Below are 18897 nucleotides of genomic sequence, written 5' to 3' on the forward strand. Positions count from 1 at the left end.
TAGGATACACACGTGAATTGGAGTCTGATGCTAATCTATTATATTCTTCCAACTTGATGTCTTTTAAAGGAAATCAACCATAGAAGATGAAGATGTAACTCATTTTTTCACTGCTTGCTATATAGAGCAGTAAAAAATGTTTATATTTTAAGATATTATATCTTATATCTCGTCTAAGACCATTACTGCTTTCATCAGTGAGAGTATGTTAATTCTGGTTTAACAGAATTTATTGAGTCTCTGCCATGCACAAGGCAGTGTTCTAGGTATTTAGCAATAAATAAAACAGACAAAAATCTTAGCCTTCCTGGATATTCTAGTGGGGTAAGAAGCAAGTAAGTCAAAGGTATAATATGCCAAGAGATGGTAAATGCTAAATAAAGGAGTAGGGAATGTGTGGACGTGGTGGTGGTGGTGACATTTTACATCGGGTGGCCTGAGAAGTTTATACCATGCAGGTATCTGGGGCAAAAAGCATTCTAGGCAGGAGGAATATGGTAAGCGGAATCCAAAAAAATTAATCACATAAAATGCTGTGAGGTTAATGAAGTGACAGGGTTAGCCTTTGTGTGGCCTCTGCCATCCAAGTCTATTCTAGTCCTGCTTGTGGTTCGGATGTGTGCACTGCCCTGACACAGTCATGGGCTGATTCTGGGTCCTGTGGCCGGGTTGGAATTTCCAGGACAGCATCATGCATTTTAGAAGTCTCCGTGTCTTTGGTGCCTCCCTAATCTGCCTGCTCGGGCTGGGAAGATCGTGGTGCTACATGGACCCGCCATCTTCCCAGATCCTGAGATAGAATTACTAACCATTTTCCACCTAGCCTCATCTTCCCTTCCTTGCCTCCCACCCTTCCTAGTCTCTTCCATACCCTGCAAGAGACAAGAACTTTAGGCTGTCTCAGTTTGAGAACAGGGGTTGAGAGGGCAATCGCTAGTTGCTCTGAGGAAGAACATGTTTTAGGGTTCCTAGAGCACAGTGAGCAAGTGAGCAGTGGGGGTGGGAGATAGTTGATCAGAGATGTAACAGGCCAGATTGTGTAGAACCTTGTAATTGGGTATTGGGAGTGTGGCTTTTTTCTTCTCAAGGGTGAGAAGCCATTGGAGAATGTCAACTGAGGGGTGAAGTGACCAATCTGGTGAGCAGGGGTAGAATCATGGAGACCAGGGAATAGGCTGTCACTGGAATTCTGGCTTGGAGCAGGGTGGCTGCAGGGGAAATAGTGAAAAACGTTAACATTATGAAATATTTTGTAAGTTGTACCTACAGGATTTACTAGGTAGGAGGGTGAAAGAGAAGAGTATGGATGGCTCTAAGGTTTTTGGCCTGTGTGACTGGAAATGTGGAGCTGGCTTTTACTGAGGGTGTGGAAGGCTTGGATGGAACAGGTTTAGGGGGAGCAGAATGGACAGTTAAATTTTGGAGACAGTGTACTTGGACCTTCAAATGGAGAAGCTGAATGTATGAGTCTGGAGCTCAGAGAAAAATCTAGAAACAAGGTAAATTTGAGAGTTGTCAGTTTATAACTGGGTATTTAAAACCATAAGGATCGCTGAGTCAGTTAATGACAGGGTAGGGAGTCAACAACTGAGCCCTGAGGAACGCCAAGGCCAGAGGATGCGGATATGGTGGAGGAAGCGGCACAGGTGACTGCGGAGGTGCAGATGAAGAACTGGGTAGAAAACCATGACTTGTGTGTGGCCTGAAAGCCGAATGAAGAAAATGTTTCACGAGAGAAGAACTGATCATTTGTAGTCAAGTGCTGTTGCCAACTCAAATAAGATGAGTGAGAACTCACAATTAGCTTTAACAGTATAGAGGTTTTGGGGCCTGACTGGCGTGGATTTAAGAGAGAACAGAAGAGAAATTGAAGATACTGAATGAGAAAACGTATTCAAGAGTTTTTCCTTAAAGAAAAACATAAAAATGAATCTATAGGTAGAAAGGGATATAAGATTTTAGAATTCTGTTTTTAAGTTGGGAGAATTTATAGCATGTTCTATACATTGATGGGAATTGACAGAATCAAGAGGAAGCAACACTGAAGAGGGAGAAAGGAGCATTGCTTCACAGTATCTTTGGGCAGTAACCATAAGAAGGGTTAGCCTTACATTGGAATAGAAATGGTCCGACCCCAGAACTAGGAGGGACAGGTAATGGGCTCCAGAGCAAATGGGTGGTGGTGGTAGAGGCCAGTGTAAATTTTCCTGTTGCTTCTGTATTTCTCAGCAAAATAGGAAACAAGGCCATACACGACAATTTCTAGTGCCAGTAAATCTAAGGAAGTAAGAGGCAAAGATAGTGATCTTGATACTTTGTGCTGTTGTTCTTCTAGAACTGTATTCCATTTCTTCTTAATCCTACCTGTGTCATAAAGCCCAGCTCCAGTCTAGCTTGCTTCAGACCATGATGATCTCTTTTCCAACTAACTCCAGATTATGTGAACCACTCACCTGGCTCTTAGCATGGTGGTTATCTTTTTACTTATTACTATTTTAATGTCTAATCTACTCAGCTGTAGTGTAAACACTTGATTGTGGGGACAAAGTTTACCGCCTGGTCTCTCCTACACAGGATATATAAACTCTCACTACTCACACAGTGAGTCCTTAATAAACAGGGTGCTTCCCATAAAAGGCCCGAGCTTGGCCATAAACAGAATGTTTTACAGTTCAAGTAAACTGCCTTGTTAATTTAATCCCTGTTTTTCTTTTAACCCATTTTTGAAACAATTTTTATGTTTCCCTTTCTCTTTCAGGTTCAGGATTATCTAAGAAGATTTGAAAGTATACCAGATATGCTTGAACTGGATCACCTCACAGTTTCAGGAGATGTGACATTTGGCAAGAATGTTTCATTAAAGGTGTGTTATGATGAAAATTAGAGTTCTTATAGTTTTATAAGACAGGTTTCATCATCTAGTCCTAAATTTACCTTTATTTTAAGGAATACTTCTTAGTCTGTACCAGATTGCTTATAAGATATGCATTTTCAAAATGAAATAGCTTACTACAATATTTAGTATTAATACTGTCGTCCATAGATATACACCATAGTTAAAATATAATCATAATTGTTGTGTATAGGAATTTTGTGGAACATAGCATTCAAATGGAAAGCAAACACTATTAAATAATTGAATTGGTACTATTTTATTGAAATATGACAGTCTTTAAAATTGAATCACTGATAAATTAGCATTCACTAAAGATGACTGTTTGAAAGTAGAAAAAAATAACAACTCCATTTATACTGATTATAATCTATTCCTGTTAAAAGTAAAATGTCATCAGTATGAAGATGTTCATTCACATTACTACAGTGCTTGGGTACTTTGAGTATCATTCCAGCCTAGCATAAGAAATAGCAAGGACTATGGGTATGAGTATTCAAGTTCAGAACCAAAGATAGAACAGTTTTTTCCTAATCAAGTATTTTTTTAAAGTTCCATACCTAGAGTTTATGTGTTCTTATTAAAGTGACTTAAAGATCTTTAAAAAAAAAAGGTATATAGATATATTTATTTATAATTATTGCTAATACTGCCTTATCTAAACAATTTTACTTAAGACATGAAATATGAATCATTAAACTGTTCTTTAAAAAAAAAAAACACAAACCTGTATGTAGATAAAAACCAAGCACCTTGTAGTTTCTGAAGGTAGATAATGCTGGTGGCCTTGCAAGTAGTTCTTTGAAAGGGCCAGTCATGCTGTGGCACTGGGTCCACTTCCCACTTCTAGACTCCTTGCCTCTTTATCAGAGATGGTACCAGAACTACTGCCAGGGTTGTGACAGGACACATTACAGTTTTCCTTAACAGGCCATTTGTTTTTCATATTTCATGTTGTTTATAAATACACTTACTCCATTGTAAGTGAAGTTCTACATAAACGTGATAACTGTAGGAAAATCAACTGCATTTCAGCTCGCCATTGCAATTACTCTTGTTTTTTCTGTCACTTAGGGAACGGTTATCATCATCGCAAATCACGGTGACCGAATTGACATCCCACCTGGAGCAGTATTAGAGAACAAGATTGTATCTGGGAACCTGCGTATCTTGGACCACTGAAATGAAAAATACTGTACACACTTTATACTAATTATGGGCTGAACAGTTTCTTACAATGAAAAGTTCCTCTAAGATTATAAAATAGGCAGGTACTGTTCTATGTTACTGTACCCTGCAGTGTTAATTTTTAAAGTAGAGTTTTCTGCAGTATGCTTTTAGTCTAAGAAAAGCACAGATGGAAGCAATACTTTTCTTTTTTGAAGAAGATCCTGAAAGTTAATTCACCTGAAAGTGCAATATTGTTTAATCTTAAAACTGGGGCAGCTCTGCTGGAAAATCTTTTAACAGAGGCCTCAATGATGGTCATTTTGAACTGCTTGTGATTTCAAAAATAAAGCTGTGAAGCAATACATGTGTACACTCATACTTTTCAATGCTAACTTTATGAAATGCTGAAGAAAAATTTTGGTTTACTCTTGCCAAACAGTTACTCTATCAGTTGAAAGATTTGCTCCTGGAATATATAAGTGCTCGCTGGCCAGTTACCTAACAAATCCAGGTTTTACATTTCTGAGAATTAACCACATCATTATTTCCATAGGAGTTAAACTTGAAGGTGTATCTTTCATCTAGTTCTGAAACTGGGATGCCTGCCATGCTTTCCACAGACTCTCCATTTACTGAAACAAAGTGGTATTTCTTTTCCCAGCTAAAGGGGGTGGGGTGGGCAGAGGTAGCGCATTTCTCTCACACCCTTGTTCTCTAGTATAGCGGGGTGAGGGTATAACTTTATAAAAAGTTCCCTTTCCTTGAAGCTTCATTTCTTGAAGCTGCTTTGCTGTCACTGAAAATGTTCTTGAATAAACCTTCCAAATCCAGGTCTGCTGGTAGTTTGAATTTTGGCTTTTCTCTAAGTATCAATTACATTTTTCAGTTCTTCCATGCTTGTTTTTGAATAAGTTGCTTATTTTCTTTAAAATTTACTGTATACTGTTTAAAAAAAGTTGTCTTTTAAAGTCTGATAATTTTTTACAGCTTTATTTTAGACAGACAGTTTAAGAACCAATGACATACCTCTGTAATAAGGATAAAGGAAAGAAAACAGGCTTTCCTTTTAGGAAACCAAAGAGCACAAAATAAGACTATTTCATTGTACATAATCACCACAAGGTTAGGCACTCTGACAGGGTTAGGCAAGGTTCCTGGTGTGAAGTGAGGCACAGGCACTTTCATTTAGTTCTAATTTTGAAGGTAGGTATTATAAAAGTCTTTAATTTAAATAATTTACTCATCACCTTATATTTCTGGCCCCAACACAGCAGCCTCTATTTTAAAAGTTCTATCTATCCCTGGTCTTTGTTCATATACACACTGAAAGTAACTTACAAACAAGAACCCAAGGGGGGGCATACTTCAATGTTATCTAAATGTTAAAATGAGAACTCAAGATTAGGCAGAATATATGAAAATGTATTCTTGCCTCTAAAAATAAAAAGGAAAAAAACACCCCAACCCTTCATATATGCTTTTATAAAAATACAGCTGTTAAACTGCAGGCTTTCATATACCACATCTGATAAGTATTTAAATTAATAGTTGCATAAATAAACACCAAAATCTTACTCTTTTATTATTACTTGTGATCAGCCTTTCAAGTATTTAGACTATTCTGGAAGGCTTTTATGCAGCTGACATACAGCGGTGATAAAAAGATTAAATTTGCAACACACAAAGCCTGAAACTTAACATTGGTCACTAAAACAAAAACTGAATTCCTAAATCCAAGCAATTAAAAGATGTTTATTTTTTATAGAAAGATCTGTAAAAAAATAATTTTCAAACAGCTTTACTTTCATAGAGAAAACTTTCTACAGAGGTTGAGTAAGATTTTAATATTTTAAATTGTACCATCATTAAATAAAGTGGGACACCGTATGAATTTCATTGCACTGGAAGAAATGCAAAGCATTTTTTAATATAAAGTATACAGAGCATTCTAGTCAACTACAGCTGTGTTACAGCTATGTGTTCTTTTGGATTTGGTCCAAAGAAACCTGAGTCTGTTTCCAGAGAGAATGAAAAATGTTATAGACACCTGATCAGTTACTCCTCACTGAAGGAAGCACACAAATGGCATTCCTTGTAGATCCCACTGAATCCCAGTTTCCCAACACTGACACACTCCTTTTCCCCTTCCCCAATCCCGGTTCACTGTGGGCTCCAGATTCAGTTCTTCAGTCACAGGCGTCCATGTTTCCATCATAAACACACATCCCCTGGTCAGATGAACTGCCCAGTTTTCCAGTATGTCATCACCTTTTCTGTTCCCATATCTCGGCCATATTTAGGTCCAAATCTTTAAGGCCTTTTAAGGCTTGAAGATTTCCAGTGTAAAAAGCTACATCTGCTGTGACCAACCTAAACATTGGAGAGAAAATTACTTTTAATCTCATGCTTTCATTTCAAATAAAGTAGCTGTGCTCACAAAGTAAAAGACCTATCCTAGCTTCTAGACTGACTGATTTAAAATTTGGATGCCCTAGGGACCAAATGTCAATATATTTCTCTTAGCAGGATTCCTACTATCATATAGTTAGATCATTTAATGCTGTCTCTTTCAACAGTGTTTTCAAAAGACTGGAGTCAGTTTCACAAATTTATCTTAAAACAGTATGAAACAGAAAAATAATGGTGTAAACTTTTTTTTTGGATCAGTTGTCACTAGAATATACGTGTATGTGACTAGTGAACTCAAGGAAAAGAAAGACAAGGTTTCCTGAGTGCCATCTTAAAAAGTTAAATAAAGGCTGGTACTCATGTGTAAGTACTACTGGATACAAAACTTGATCCTGACAATATAACAATGTGTGACAAAAAGCCAAGAATTACACTTTTGAGTATTTAGCTGTCACATTAATGCTTATCCTTGAAAAAACACTCCTGGAAAGAAGGCTCAGATAAATATCATAGCTCCACACACATGAAATAAGGACCAGTCTGATGAGACGTATACATTGACAGATGTGGCCCACAAAGAAAAAAAATAGATCCTCATTTAGTATTTTATAAAGAAAGAGGAAATGCAGCTTTGATATTTTAAAAAGCATGTAAGGTCTGGATTGCTGGACTACCAGGGGGCAAGGATATTTTTTTTTCCCATTTATTTTTATTAGTTGGAGGCTAATTACTTTACAACATTGCAGTGGTTTTTGTCATACATTGAAATGAATTAGCCATGGATTTACATGTATTCCCCATCCCGGTCCCCCCTCCCACCTCCCTCTCCACCCCATCCCTCTGACCATTACAGTATACTAACACATATATATGGATATTTTTATGTACTAGAGTCATAAATACCATTGTACTTATGTGCTTAAGGTTTCAGCTTTTGTCACATGGCAGAATTTAGTTACAACCGTATTTTTGTTTGAAACTTCTGGTTCAGACTGCTTTAAAATTCATAAATCGAGTAAATTATGTTTTCTGTAATAATAGGATCAGTAAGTACACTAAAACTAACAGCAGAGGCTCAGAATAGAACAAAGTCTTTTTAAGGCAAGTTTCCCACATTAAAAATTAAAATTAACATAAATCTCCATTTTAAAAGATCACGTTATGTTTAACAAACACAACTATTTATAGTCTATAGAAGAAAGTACATAGAAAGTATATGCTGTACATCAAAGTTGAGAATTTTTGTTTGCTAAAAGGACAAAAAAGTAAATATGTGCAATATATGTAACCAATGAAGGATTAATTTGAAGGCATATGCAAAAATAAAATCAGCAAGAAAAAAATACCCAGATAAAAAATGGGCAAAGAATATGAAAAGTCACAGATGAGAACACCTGAATGACAAATATGTAAAGACAAACATTAGGAAATGCAAATCAAAACAAAATACCATTGTATCCATTAGACTGGCAACAATTTAAAAAATGTAACAGCAAATGCTGGCAAGATGTGGAATAAAAGGGAATGTAAACTTGGTACAGCCACTTTGGAGAGCATTCTGGCAAATCCTACTGGAGTGAAAATGTACATCTGATTCACTTCTAGATATGTACCCTAAAGAAAAGATCACATCATTATACATGTATAAGGGAAGATCTTCACTGTGGCATGATTGTAAGGGAAAAAAATAATAACCTAAAATCAATCACTAGGTGAAATGGATACATTAAATATGGCTGATTCATGTGGAAGAATACAATAAAGCAATAAAAAATGGATGATTTTTATATATCAGCATAAGTAAATAATAGAAAAAGCAAGCAGCATATGTACAAAATATCATGTAACTAAATTCATAAAGCAGCTCCATATTTTTCCTGAGATAAAGAGGTAAATAAATCAGAATAACTTGAAGGATATAGACCAGATTTACTAGAAACACTGCAGAAGGGCTGGGAAAAAGAGAAAAGGACTGGAGATAGGGATCAAGGGGTACTCAAGCTTTGTTTGGAATGCCAATTTAAAAACAATGCTGAACTTTGTTTTCAAGTGAAAATGAAAAATGTTAATACTGATCAATTCTAAGTAACAGGAATACAAATATTCTCCATATGTCTCTGTATTTTAAAAATGTATTAAAATAGAGAAAAAGAAAATCACATTAAAAAGAACACGTGTGGTTGCTGGGGAGAAGGAAGGCAACACAGCCTAATGGGGTTTCCGAGGTGGTGCTGGTGATAAAAAACCCACCTGCCAATGCAGGCGACATAAAAGACACAGGTTCGATCCCTGGGTAGGAAAGATCCCCTGCAGGAGGGCACCAGGCTCCAGTCCATAAGATCGCCGAGTCGGACATAAGCATGCACACAACCGGCCTGGGATTTCCTCTTGGGGTAGTAAAATGTTTCAGCTCAGTTCAGTTGCTCAGCTGTGTCCAACTCTTTGCGACCCCATGGACTGTAACACACCAGGCCTCCCTGTCCATCACCAGCTCTGGAGTTGACTCAAACTCATGTCCATTGAGTCGGTGATGCCATCCAACCATCTCATCCTCTGGTTGTCCCCTTCTCCTCTCGCCTTCAATCCTTCCCAGCATCAGGGTTTTTTGAAATGAGTCAGTACTTCGCATCAAGTGGCCAAAGTACTGGAGTTTCAGCTTTAGCATCAGTCCTTCCAATGAACATTCACGACTGATTTCCTTTAGGATGGACTGGTTGGATCTCCTACCTGTCAAAGGGATGCTCAAGAGCCTTTTGCAACACCACAGCTCAAAAGCATCAATTCTCTGGCACTCAGCTTTCTTTATAGTCCAACTCTCACATCCACACATGACTACTGGAAAACCATAGCCTTGACTAGACAGACCTTTGCTGACAAAGTAATGTCTCCGCTTTTTAATATGCTGGCTAGGTTGGTCGTAACTTTTCTTCCAAGGAGCAAGTGTCTTTTTATTTTATGGCTGCAGTCACCATCTGCAGTGATTTTGGAGCTGAAAAAAATAAAAGTCTGCCACTGTTTCCACTGTTTCTCCATCTACTTGCCATGAAGTGATGGGACCTGATGCCATGATCTTTGTTTCCTGAATGTTGAGCTTTAAGCCAACTTTTTCACTCTCCCCTTTCACTTTCATCAAGAGGCTCTTTAGTTCTTTGCTTTCTGCCATAAGGGTGGTGTCATCTGCATATCTGAGGTTATTGATATTTCTCCCAGTAATCTTGATTCCAGCTTGTGCTTCCTTCCAGTCCAGAATTTCTCATGATGTACTCTGAATAGAAGTTAAATAAGCAGGGTGACAATATACAGCCTTGACATACTCCTTTTCCTATATGGAACCAGTCTGTTGTTCCATGTCCAGTTCTAACTATTGCTTCCTGACCTGCATACAGGTTTCTCAAGAGGCAGGTCAGGTGGTCTGGTGTTTCCATCTCTTTCAGAATTTTCCTCAGTTTATTGTGATCCACACAGTCAAAAGCTTTGGCATAGTTAATAAAACAGAAATTGATGTTTTTCTGGAACTCTCTTGCTTTTTCAATCCAACGGATGTTGGGAATCTGATCTCTGGTTCCTCTGCCTTTTCTAAAATCAGCGTGAACATCTGGAAGTTCATGGTTCACGTATTGCTGAAGCCTGGCTTGGAGAATTTTGAGCATTACTTTGCTAGTGTGTGAGATGAGTGCAACTGTGCATTTTTGACATTTGAGCATTTTTTGACATTGCCTTTCTTAGGGATTAGAATGAAAACTGACCTTTTCCAGTCCTGTGGCCACTGCTGAGTTTTACAAATTTGCTGGCATATTCAGTGCAGCAATTTCACAGCATCATCTTTCAGGATTTGAAATAGCTCAACTGGAATTCCATCACATCCACTAGCTTTGTTCGTAGTAATGCTTTCTAAGGCCCATTTGACTTCACATTCCAGGATGTCTGGCTCTAGGTGAGTGATCACACCATCGTGATTATCTGGGTCGTGAAGTTCTTTTTTGTACAGTTCTTCTATGTATTCTTGCCATCTCTTCTTAATATCTTCTGCTTCTGTTAGGTCCATACCATTTCTGTCCTATTATTGAGCCCATCTTTGGGTGAAATGTTCCCTTGGTATCTCTAATTTTCTTGAAGAGATCTCTAGTCTTTCCCATTCTGTTGTTTTCCTCTATTTCTTTGCATTGATTGCTGAGGAAGGCTTTCTTATCCTTGCTATTCTTGGGAAGTCTGCATTCAAATGGGAATATCTTTCCTTTTCTCCTTTGCTTTTGGCTTCTCTTCTTTTCACAGCTATTTGTAAGGCTCCTCAGACAGCCATTTTGCTTTTTTGCATTTCTTTTTCTTGGGGATGGTCTTGCTCCCTGTCTCCTGTACAATGTCATGAACCTCCATCCATAGTTCATCAGGCACTTTGCCCATCAGATCTAGTCCCTTAAATCTATTTCTCACTTCCACTGTATAATCGTTAGGGATTTGATTTAGGTCATACCTGAATAATCTAGTGGTTTTCCCTACTTTCTTCAATTTAAGTCTGAATTTGGCAATAAGGAGTTCATGATCTGAGCCACAGTCAGCTACCGGTCTTGTTTTTGCTGACTGTATAGAGCATCTCCATCTTTGGCTGCAAAGAATATAATCAATCTGATTTCAGTGTTGACCATCTGGTGATGTCCATGTGTAGAGTCTTCTCTTGTGTTGTTAGAAGAGGGTGTTTGCTATGACCAGTGCATTCTCTTGGCAGAACTCTATTAGCCTTTGTTCTGCTTCATTCTGTAAAATGTTTGGAACTAGACAAAGCTGGTGGTTGCACAGAGGTGGTGTTGTGAAGGTACTAATGGCCACTGAATTTTTAACTGTGAAATGTTTGATTTTATGTTATGTCCCAATTTCAGCTTGAAAAAAGTAAAATTTTAGAGCCATTTCAGGAAAAAAAAAATTCCTGTCTTTGGCTAGAGTCTAGAGGTAAGTTTTTAGGAAATTCTATCCTTCAAGGAATCACTCAAAGATGTATTTGACTTACTAAGTATTACTGTCTTTAAAAGTGTAAGATAATGAAGATCTTGAAGGTGCCAATCCCCAAATAGTTATATTAACAAAGAAAATAACAGGTGATTAATTAATTTGGATGCTTCAGATCTACTGGTCTGAAAACAACCAACTAGCAAGATTCGGTTATGGGAATTAAAGTAGGAATGTATGAGAGGAATGGGACTTTAAAATAATATTAGGTTTCTTTGAATATTTGGTATTCATTATACTGTCATTAAACTTTTCTGTGGCTTTGAAATTTTTGGAAAAAAAATAATTCTTTAAAAAAAAGAAGAAACAGGTTAATAGTCAAAAGAAAATCAGATTTTTGCATAAACCTCTTAAATTCAGCCTGGCAAACAAATTCAGCAGTTTGAAGCTTATAAATAGTTTTCTGCAAAATCAATTTACTGTATTCTCCAACATCACAGGTTTTAACTGTGTGGGTCAATTTTTAAAAAATAGTAAATATTAGAGCATTATATGATCTGCAGTTGGTTGAATCTATGGATGTGGAATTGTGGATACAGAGAAACCCTGTATATGGAGGGCCAGGTCCTTAAGTTATTCTTGAATTTTTCAACTGCTAGAGGGCAGCACACCTAACCCCCCCTTCCCTACCTTGTTCAAGGGTGAAACATACTTCTTTTTTTTTTTTTAAGGGCAAAACCAACTTCTGATTCCAAAATATGGTTTTTATGTTTGTCCCTGTAAGTTTGAAATTTAAGCCTGAAATGTCTTTAATGGGGAAAAAAATATTCCATTTCTAAAAATCCATGAACAGGTAACAAAGTACAGGAATCATACTAAGGTGTAACTTACATGATCAGTGCCTTGTATTTTATATAATCTTTAAATTCATATCCTAACCTACATTGCTCTTAACCAAAATTCTGTGACAGAACTTTTTATCATTCCCAATATAAGAAATATTAAGGCTCAGAGAGATTAAGTGACTTGCTCAGTTACAGAGCTAGTAAGTGGCCAAACTTAACCCAAGTTTTCTGATTCTAAATCTTATGTTTTATATGTCATTTTATTTCACCAATAATACATAAAATTTGTTCAGTGGCTTACAAGAAAATATATACACATTATTTTTTGTAACCCGGTGGAGGAACTGAAGAGATTTTATCATTCTCATTTCATACATAAGGCACAGAGTTTAAGTGACTTTCTCATGGTCATACAGGTACAAAGTAGGAGTTCTGTCTGGACAGCTGAAGACTACTGGGTGACCTAAGGAGGTGCTACTAATGCACACTGCCTCAAAGTAGACATATAAGGTCAGTTAACTAACTGACCATTTATAAAACACTTTAACGTAAACAGACAGATAGATATAGAGGTATAGCACCTCCACAGAGGCAAAAAAAAAAAAAGGCAAAAGGTTGCTATTTTACAACTGTGGGGCCCTGGCAAGATTATAGTGGTAAAGGACAGCATAGTGAATAAAAACTCATCAAACAACTCAATATCGGAGTATGTGGTAAAAATATCTTGAAAACATACCCATTTTGAGGTCCTCCATCATTTATCACATTTAAGTGAGATAACTGCTTTTTCAAGTGGAGTTTGTAACTTGCATTAATTCTTAAAAATAACATCTGGAAAAGAAACAATACTAAGTTTCTTAGAGCTCTGCTGACACAGAAGACATAAGTAATTAGTATTATTTGGAGAAAATTTTTTGCTTTAGCATATACTTTTAAAATGCTCCTCTGAAAGTATGGAATTACTATTTCAGTATAGTTTTTCTCCTTAGTTGGATAAAAGCTCTTTTGCCCTTTTTAGCAGTACTCCTTTTAGTGACAGGATTTACTACTGCCTTTCTGCCCCTTAAAAGTCTTCTGGAATACGTAAATGGGATGAACCATACAGGTAAAAAGAATAGAGAAAAGATGGAGAATTCTGCAATTAACTAGGAACCTGATAGAGAAAAAAGTCACAATGGTAAAGGAAGGCTACTGTTATCCTTCTAAATTACTTGGAAGTATTTTATCACTCCATTTGCAAATTTTTAATGTAATGGCCCAGTACTTCTTTGGGAAATGCCTGACCTGAAATTATACAAAACTAATCTATGGAAACAATTTTGTGAAATATATTTTCCATGACAAAAATATATAAAGTCATCTATGGAAAAGTTTTATGGAATCACTGGTACGCAAATGACAGTGATTACATAAAATCTATACTGTGTGCCCAGGTTTGAAAAGAGTTCACTTTAAATGAAGATGCAGATAAAAATACATGAAATACCTGTGTATTCAGCTCACTGACCTGGCTAAGTCTTGGTCCAGAATTAGAACTCAGAGGGCAAATTCAGAAGGTCAGAATGCCAGAGGTGGGGGATCTTGCATGTGGAATGAAAAGGATGGTTTGACTAGGAAGACTGAGAAAGGAAAAGAGAGACCCTAGTGGGTGCTCCGTATCTAAAGCTCCTCCAAAGTCCTCAGTGAGCCCCAAAGATGGTGGATAATATTTATTCATAAAGTTAGTATGATTAATGAAAACCTAGGAAAACATGAGAAGATGGTAATAGCTAGTGTAAGATGAAAGTTCAAGGTGGTGTGGAAAAGGAGACCAGCAGAAGCAGAAGTGGGGAAGACACTACAAAACCTACACTTTGCTCCCAAGTATCGATGCCATGTACTCAGCCAATCAGAGACAAACTGAAATAAGAAATGTGTCTGAAGAGCAAAAACCCCAGTGAAAGCTAAGATCATTAGTCATGTAACAGCTAGGCTTGTATTAATTATAACACTGTGTGTTTGTTAAGTCGCTTCAGTCCTGTCCCCGTGGACTATAGTCCTCCAGGCACCTCTGTCCATGGGATTCTCCAGGCAAGAATACTGGAGTGGGTTGCCATGCCCTCCTCCAGGGGATCTTCCCGACCCTAAATACAACTAGGTTTGAATGAGATCACCTGGTATAAAGGGAACAAACTAAGGTGGATAAAGAAGACTGAAAAAAAAAGAAGTACTGGAACCTTTAAAGTACTACTAGGAAACAGAATTGAGGAAAGTCAAGGGTAGGAATGTCGTGGAAAAGTGGAGAAAACACTGATGATAGTGTAGGGAAAATAGCAGAGGCAGAGGATGGAAACTTCATAGGTAAGAGATGCTAAAGACTACCCATTTTGCTACTTTTCCTGATTTGTGCCTACGACACACCATTCATGCTGACCTAACAAACATTAAGGTATACTGATTGAGTTATTAAGTTATTAAGTCCATCAGTAATTCCTTCCCTATCCAATTTGGATTATAATCAGTGTGTAACTTATTCTACTATTCATTGATAAATGCTAACTCTGATTTTCAAACAATGTAATAAATGATGTTGGTAGAATCTGGGACCTCTGATGACCCAATGGACAAATGAAAATCTGCTTTTTAGAATGGTTGACCACAGAGCAAAGCTACCACTGCTCTAGCCTGTCAGGGCAAGGAGGGTTCTGAAATCAGAAATTTCTATCCATGTTCTACAAGTCAATATAACAACTGGAAAAAAATAATAATGATCATATTGTGACATGAACTAAGCTTACATGTGCCAAAAGTACATAAAAACACTTCAATTCTGCATGCATATTATGTTACATATAATAGTTTTAGGAATTACTACTCACTTGCGTTTGTTCTTCAGGAAGGAGATCAAATATAGCTTCATGCATTTTTGCCATTTGCTTACAAATATTCCTGAAACAGGCAGAAGGAACGGGAGCTTTCACTTCATACTGGCAGGGAAAAATAATGAGAATTATATTCATGTCCTCTGTAATGTGTATTATCCCCACTGTTCCCTAAAACATATTATTTTCTGCCCTTACACATCTAACTCTGATAGAGTTGAAGCTTACACTTGAACTATATTTTGTGCGACTCATGCAAATCTTAAAAATTTTTCATTAAAAAATTCTAATCTACTTTGAGACAGCCAGGATAATTTAGTGGCTAAGAACACAGACTGCTTCCCTTCTTAAGATGGGCATGTGATATGCTACTCAGTCACGGTCTGACTCTTTGCAACCCCATGGACTATAGCCCACCAGGCTCCTTTGTCCATGGAATATTCCAGGCCAGAATACTGCAGTGGGTTACCATTCCTTACTCCAGGGGATCTTGACCAGACACGGAACTTGCATCTCTTGCATCTCCTGCATTGATAGGCAGATTCTTTACCATGGTGCAACCTGGGAAGCCCTAAAGATGGACTGCTTGCGTTCAAATTCCAACTCTTAAAATTCTTAGCTATGTGAGACTGGGTGAGTTACTTCTCTGTATTAGGTGAGATATTTCTCTATATCTCAAAGGGCTTTTCCTGAGGATTTTAAAAGATGGTTCATAAGAACTCAAAACTGTGTGTGATACAAAGGAAGTACTCAAAAATATTAGCTACTATTCTGGCTCAATATAGAATAATGAATCATTAAAGTAGACCCTTCAAATTAAGTTTGTTTTTTAAACATGATTTTAAGAATGTGTTCAAAGTGGTCATATCTGAAATCAATATAACTGGTAGAACTAAAATGTTCTTTTTCTTTCGTAGGTGGGTCAATATTGTAATCATATTTATCCTAATTTTCAAGTATCTATACTAAAAATTTTTAATTAGGTAAATTCATTTAATATTCTTACATCTGGAACAGTACACTGGTATGACTGAGATAATCACATTCTGGCCCATATTATAGAGTTCACATTTTAAATTATACACCATTTTCACTTATAAGACAGATTTGGGCCAAATAACTATATTTTAGATGCACTAATCTTACATAGTTTATTAAAATAATGAGTTCCAATATACTGTGGTAGTAGAACCATGTAAAAGTTATCATGTGACTGGACCAAGCAACCTTGTGACCACTCAATGATCTGTCTCTCTTCAGCCTACAGTAAATCAAATATCCCCTTTTTTTAATTAACAGTTCTAAGATATAATTTGTATACCATAAAATTCACCCCTTTAAAGTGTACAATTAACTGCTTTTTAGTAAACTCATAGCTATACAACCATCACCACTAATTTACAGACACTTCCATCAACCCAAAAAGAAACCCCATATCCATTAGCAGGCACTCCCCATTCTTCCTTCTCCTCAGTTCCTGGCAACCACTAATCACTAATGGAATCATATAGCATATCGTTTTTGTGACTGGCTTCTTTCACTTAGCATGCTTTCAAAGGTTCGTCCATGTTGCATCAAGTGCGTCATCCTTTTAGGGCTGTATGATATTCCATTGCATGAATAAATCATAGTTAATCTAGTCATCAGTTAATAGACATTTAGGCCATTTCTACTTTTTGGCTATTATGAATAATAATGCTATGAACATTCATGTAGACAGATGTTATCAATTCTCTTAAAGTAGAATTACTGGGTCATATGGTAACTCCATGTTCAACCTTTTGAGGAAATGCAAAATGTTTTCCAAAGTGGCTGTACCACTTTACAGTTCCACCCAGCAACGTATGAGGGTTCCAATTTCTCCATATTCTCTCCAATACTTGTTACTGTCCTTATTTTAGCCATCCTAGTGGGTATGAAATAATCTCACAATGGCAAAATCCCCTTATCTTAACTACCCCCATGTCCTGGGTTGAATAATATCCCCCCAAGATTCATGTTCACTTGGAGCATCCTAAGGTAATACTGGATTGGAGTGGGCCCTAAATCCACTGACTGGTATTTTTATAACAGAAAGGAGAGGGAAACTTAGACATAGAAACACACAGAGGGAAGATGGTCATGTGAAGACAGAGGCAGGGACCGAAGTGATGGATCTACAAGTCAAGGAATGTCAACAACTGACAGCAAGCACCTGAAGCTAGAAAAAGGCAAGGAAGTTTTCTCTGTTAGAGCCTTCAGAGGAAGCATGGTCTGGGGGCACTTTGATTAGGGATTTCTATCTTCCAAAAACTACAAGACAATGCACTTCTTGTTCTAAGCCCCTTACTCTGTGGGAATGTTATGGCAGCCCTAGTAAACTAGTATACCCCTCAAAACTCTCATTCATCACTGCTTTCCCTCAAAATAGTATTCTTTCTGTATGACTTTTACCATACATGGCTTCAATCATTTAAACTAGATACTGTACTTTTTTATTCTCAACCTTTAAACTTTGGTTCTTGCCACCATCCAAACAATCTTCCCTCTACCATAAACAACCTTCTGAAATTTGTCTCTGGAAAAAAATTACTACAGAGGTCCTAATTTCCAAATTTACTAACTTTTTTAGTTCCCCTTCCTCATTTCTCTGCAGTATTTCACACAACCTCCCACTGGAAACATCATCCTGGTGCAGGACAATGCTTTCCCAGTTCCTTCCTTCTAACCTTCCCTCTTCCAGCTCCTGTCTCCCAAGTGCAAAGCAACTTTAATATTAATCTCTTATCTTCCTCACTTTGTTCTTGTCAGTGTTGTTCAATCCCATGACTTCCAATATATCTCTAGTTATGAACCACTTTATTACATGCTCCCCTTTATTACATTCATTACATACTCCAATCCACATTTGAGCTGACCATGAGCTTTCCCAAACCTGCTCTCTTACCTGTTTCAATCACTATTACCCATATTACCATCCTCCTGGTCACACAGACTTGAAATCTCCAACTTAAGTTTGTAACTCCTTCTTTTCTTTGTGTTCCTTGTATTGAATCAGTGACTAAGTCTCACCAATTATACTTCCAAATTATTTTGCACATTAGTTAGTATTTTGAGCTAGATAATTTTTTGTTGTGGGGGCCGTCCTGCATATTGCAGGATATTCAGCAGCATCCTTAGTCTCTCCTCACTAATGACTAGTACCATCCCACACAAAACTGTAACAACCACAACACTGCCAGAGATAAAGTGCAGATGACAAACCAACACATGAAAAGATACTCAACATACTAGTCATTACAGAAATTAAAACCACAATGAGATATCACTCAATGCAGACCCACTAGAAGACTAATGTTAAAAAACAGACAACATAAAGAGCTGGTGAAGACAAAGAGTATCCAGAAGTCTTATACATCACGAAATTGTATAGTCACTTCAGAAAATCATTTGGCAGCTTTTTAATAAAGTTACCATAAAGTTTTACATTTCTGGCAGAGGAGGAGCTAAGATGGTGGAGGAATAGGATGAGGAGACCACTTTCTCCCCTACAAATTCATTGAAAGAACATCTGAACGCTGAGCAAACTTCACAAAACAACTTCTGACCGCTAGCAGAAGACATCAGGCGCCCAGAAAAGCAGCCCATCATCTTCGAAAGGAGGTAGGACAAAATATAAAAGATAAAAAGAGAGACAAAAGAGCTAGGGACAGAGACCCGCCCATGAAGGGAGTCGTAATAGAGGAAGTTTCCAAACACCAGGAAACCCTCGCACTGGCAGGTCTGGGGGAAGTTTTCG

At 37.3% G+C, this 18897-nt stretch overlaps 2 protein-coding genes across 6 annotated transcripts in view; one reads left to right on the top strand and one right to left on the bottom strand.

Moving 5' to 3' along the window:
- Nucleotides 1-4425, top strand: part of UGP2 (UDP-glucose pyrophosphorylase 2) — a 177412-nt gene extending 172987 nt beyond the window's left edge. For all 3 annotated transcript variants that reach the window (XM_070480154.1, XM_070480156.1, XM_070480155.1), the window contains 2 exons: nucleotides 2759-2863; nucleotides 3968-4425. In XM_070480154.1, coding sequence (XP_070336255.1) covers nucleotides 2759-2863; nucleotides 3968-4075 — 213 coding nt within the window. In that variant the 3' untranslated portion in view covers nucleotides 4076-4425. The remainder of the gene's footprint in view (nucleotides 1-2758; nucleotides 2864-3967) is intronic.
- A 612-nt stretch (nucleotides 4426-5037) lies between these two features.
- Nucleotides 5038-18897, bottom strand: part of VPS54 (VPS54 subunit of GARP complex) — a 97296-nt gene continuing 83436 nt past the window's right edge. For all 3 annotated transcript variants that reach the window (XM_020916219.2, XM_020916218.2, XM_070480153.1), the window contains 3 exons: nucleotides 15117-15224; nucleotides 12995-13089; nucleotides 5038-6433 (listed from right to left, as the gene is read on the bottom strand). In XM_020916219.2, coding sequence (XP_020771878.1) covers nucleotides 6328-6433; nucleotides 12995-13089; nucleotides 15117-15224 — 309 coding nt within the window. In that variant the 3' untranslated portion in view covers nucleotides 5038-6327. The remainder of the gene's footprint in view (nucleotides 6434-12994; nucleotides 13090-15116; nucleotides 15225-18897) is intronic.

The sequence above is a fragment of the Odocoileus virginianus genome, chromosome 2, assembly GCF_023699985.2.
Source record: "Odocoileus virginianus isolate 20LAN1187 ecotype Illinois chromosome 2, Ovbor_1.2, whole genome shotgun sequence".
NCBI lineage: Eukaryota > Metazoa > Chordata > Mammalia > Artiodactyla > Cervidae > Odocoileus > Odocoileus virginianus.